The sequence below is a fragment of the Sorex araneus genome, chromosome 11, assembly GCF_027595985.1.
Source record: "Sorex araneus isolate mSorAra2 chromosome 11, mSorAra2.pri, whole genome shotgun sequence".
NCBI classification, from domain to species: domain Eukaryota; kingdom Metazoa; phylum Chordata; class Mammalia; order Eulipotyphla; family Soricidae; genus Sorex; species Sorex araneus.
In genome coordinates this window covers 23,099,117-23,102,172 of record NC_073312.1, presented here as the reverse complement: position 1 = coordinate 23,102,172, position 3,056 = coordinate 23,099,117, and the positions used below count along the sequence as shown (strand labels likewise).

Below are 3,056 nucleotides of genomic sequence, written 5' to 3'. Positions count from 1 at the left end.
AAGAGCTGGTCCTCGTTGGCGCGGTAGCGGGCCCAGTATGCCTCCTGGCGGTAGCGGAGCGGGGAGCAGCAGTGCTTGAGGCACTTGGTCAGGAACACCAGGATGGCCACCGAGCCGATGAGCAGCCACCCGAAGAGCTGGTCAGAGAAAGGGCGGCTGAGGAGGGCTGCAGCGGCCAGGGTGGGGCTGACCCTCCGCACCCCAGCCGGCTGGCCCGGACTCCCCGGCTGAAGGAGAAGCTGGCATGCCCAGCGCCACTCGGTCCCTCTGCCCTCTCTCCCGGGCACAGGCGCTTGCTTCGACTCTGCAGATTCCTGCTGCCTCCCCACGGCTTCCTGCATCTCAGCCACCAAGTCTGGCTCAGACTGCCAGGCTCGGTCCCGTGCCACCTCCCGAGACCCTCTGGGCGCTCCCCCATGCCTGCGTCCTCCTCACCCTCACGACCCTGTTGGAAAATCGCCTCAGTTTGTCTCAAAGGCTCCCTGGGGCGGGTGTCCCTCCATTCGGCCCTGTGCAGATCTGAGTATTTGACCAGGGTCTGAGGGATGTGGTGCTGCCTGAACCCTGTGGAGCTGGGGGTGGCCAGGCTTCCCGGTGACGCCTGGACCCCACCCAGCGATGCTCGAAGTGCCTCCAGTGCTCTTCCTGGCAGTGCTCAGGGGAGACTGTGGGCGGGCATGAGAGGCTGGAGAGCTGCTCCAAAGCTGCAGCATCACCGGCCCTACCGGAGCCCAGGGCCCGGGAAAGGGCCCCTTTGTGGTGCAGACACAGGCCCCGTGAGACAAGGCTGGCACAGGTGGTGGCCCAGGAGAGAGGTGCCAGCAGGAACTAGTCCTGTGATGAGCTGCAAGAAGACTCCCCCAACCTCTGCCCTTGACAAAACCCTAACCACAGACTAATTTGTTCTGTTTTCTTTTTTGCTTTTTGGGTCACACCCGCAGTGCTCTGGGGACCATATGGGATGCCCAATTCAGGTCTGCCGTGTGCAAGGCCAGCACCCTCACCGCTGTACTAACACTCTGGCCCCCACTACAGACTCTTATCTGCATGGAAAACCTCAAGCCGGGGCAGTTTGGGGCACTTTGTGAGCCAACGGGGAGACTCCCCGACTGGGCAGCCGCATCCCAGCCTGAGCTGAGTGTGTAAATCCGCTTTTACCTTGGGGCATGCCCCACTCTCTCCCCTCTGCTCCTGTTCCCTTTGAAACCCTGGCTTTTTCCCTCCCTCTTCTTCTCTCCCCCTTCCCTAACTAAAACTATTGGAGTTAAGTTTTAAGCATTCATGGGGTCTGCTGGGTTTCACCAAAACTCAATACATCAAAATTCTTATCTGGAGGGGCTGGGAAAGACTTGGCAATAGAGCACTTTCCTTGCATGTGTGAGTCTGGGTTCCACCCCCAGCACTGCAAAAATGAACAAAACTCTCTTATTTGAAATGGGAAAATGATTCTTTTTTTTTTTTCTTTTTGGCATCACACCTGGTGATACAAAGGTGTCACTCTAGACTATGCGCTCATGAATTAACCTGGTGGTGCTCCGGGGACCATACGGAATGCTGGGAATCAAACCTGGGTCGGCTGCATGCAAGGCAAACGCCCTACCCGCTGTGCTATCTCTCCAGCCCCGATTCTGTTTGCTTTTTTTTTTGGGGGGGGGGTCACATCCGGCGATGCACAGGGGTTACTCCTGGCTCATGCACTCAGGAATTTTTCCTGACAGGGCTCGGGGATCATATGGGATGCTGGGATTCGAACCCCCATCGGCTGTGTGCAAGGCAAACGCCCTATCTCTGTGCTATTGCTCCAGCCCCAAGAAAATGATTCTTACCACACTAAGAATCTTGTTTAATGATTGCCACTGATTACGGGAACCCAGGAACTGGATGGGCACTGAGCCGCCCGCCACCTCCCAGGGAAGGGATGAGCATCCCTCAGCACAGCCTTACCTGAGACTCAAACTTGAGCCTGCGGCTCACCTCCTCCCGGAACCCAGACAGGTTCTCAGGGCTCTCCCCGCAAGGGAACATGGCCAGGATCTGCGTGGTGTGGGAGAGAGGGAAGCTCTCGTTCTCAGCCGTGAGCGAGGACGGGTCCACAAACTCGCTGAATGCGCAGACGTAGGCGTCCCCTCGCAGCAGGGAGATGAAAGACCAGGTGAGGGGGGCCACGGCTGCGCGGCCCACGATGGAATATAGGATGCATGGGAATTTCTTGGTCCTGAAACACCTGCACCCATCCACCAAGTTCCTGGTTTGGTTGTTGAGGATGATGCTGATGAAGAAGAGCAACAAGGCGGGCCCCAAGGTGGCCATTAACCCATACCGGAAGTTCCGAACTGGTGAGCACGGGCACTGGAAGGCCAACAAGGAGAAGAGCTCCTGGCCCCCCGTGGTGCCCAGAGCCACCAACACATTTAATGTCACCAAATCCTTGCTCCTGAAAATGCGCGACAGGAAGTGGGTGATGGGGTTAGCCATGGTGTCAGGGCAGGGGCTGCACGAGGAGGAAGTGCGGGCTGGCAGGCACCTTGCAGCAGGGCCGGGCTGGTCACTCCGGTGGCAGCTGGGCACCTCCTGTAGGACAGCAGGAGACAGAAGAATGTTGCTCTTAACCGAATCCCCAGGGGAAGCCCCTGGGGTCAGGCTGACAAGGGGCAGTGATGGTGGCCCGCATCCTACTCAGCCATCATCATCATCCTCGGGACCCCTCGGTGGGCTGTCAGCCCTAAGACTCGCGGAGAAGGGGCAGTGGCCCCAGGGTGGCCTCTCAGGGGCAGAGCTGTGGGCCCTCCTCCTCGGATGCTCAGACCTCCTGGCTTTTTCCACCTTCTTCCTGGGGGCTGAGGAGGGCCCCGTGGCCTGCCAGCAGCGACAGGACGCTCACTTCCCTTCGGACTGCGGGTTGGGTCCGGGCAGTGGTCTGTTGAGCCAGTGTCCTGATGTGGGAGGGGACCTGTGCCCCCGATGGGGGGAGGTGACCCCGTGCTGTGGAGTGGCGCTGGGGAGAGTCCTGGGCACCATTGCCCTCCTGGGGGCCTCAGGTGGCTCCGGGCTCCCGC

General features: G+C 59.6%; 1 protein-coding gene across 1 annotated transcript in view; it reads right to left on the bottom strand.

Moving 5' to 3' along the window:
- Nucleotides 1-2,475, bottom strand: part of LOC129399361 (calcium homeostasis modulator protein 2-like) — a 9,907-nt gene extending 7,432 nt beyond the window's left edge. The window contains exons 1-2 of the mRNA XM_055119180.1: nt 1,945-2,475; nt 7-137 (exon numbers count right to left, since the gene is read on the bottom strand). Coding sequence (XP_054975155.1) covers nt 7-137; nt 1,945-2,475 — 662 coding nt within the window. The remainder of the gene's footprint in view (nt 1-6; nt 138-1,944) is intronic.
- Nucleotides 2,476-3,056: the final 581 nt, after the last annotated feature.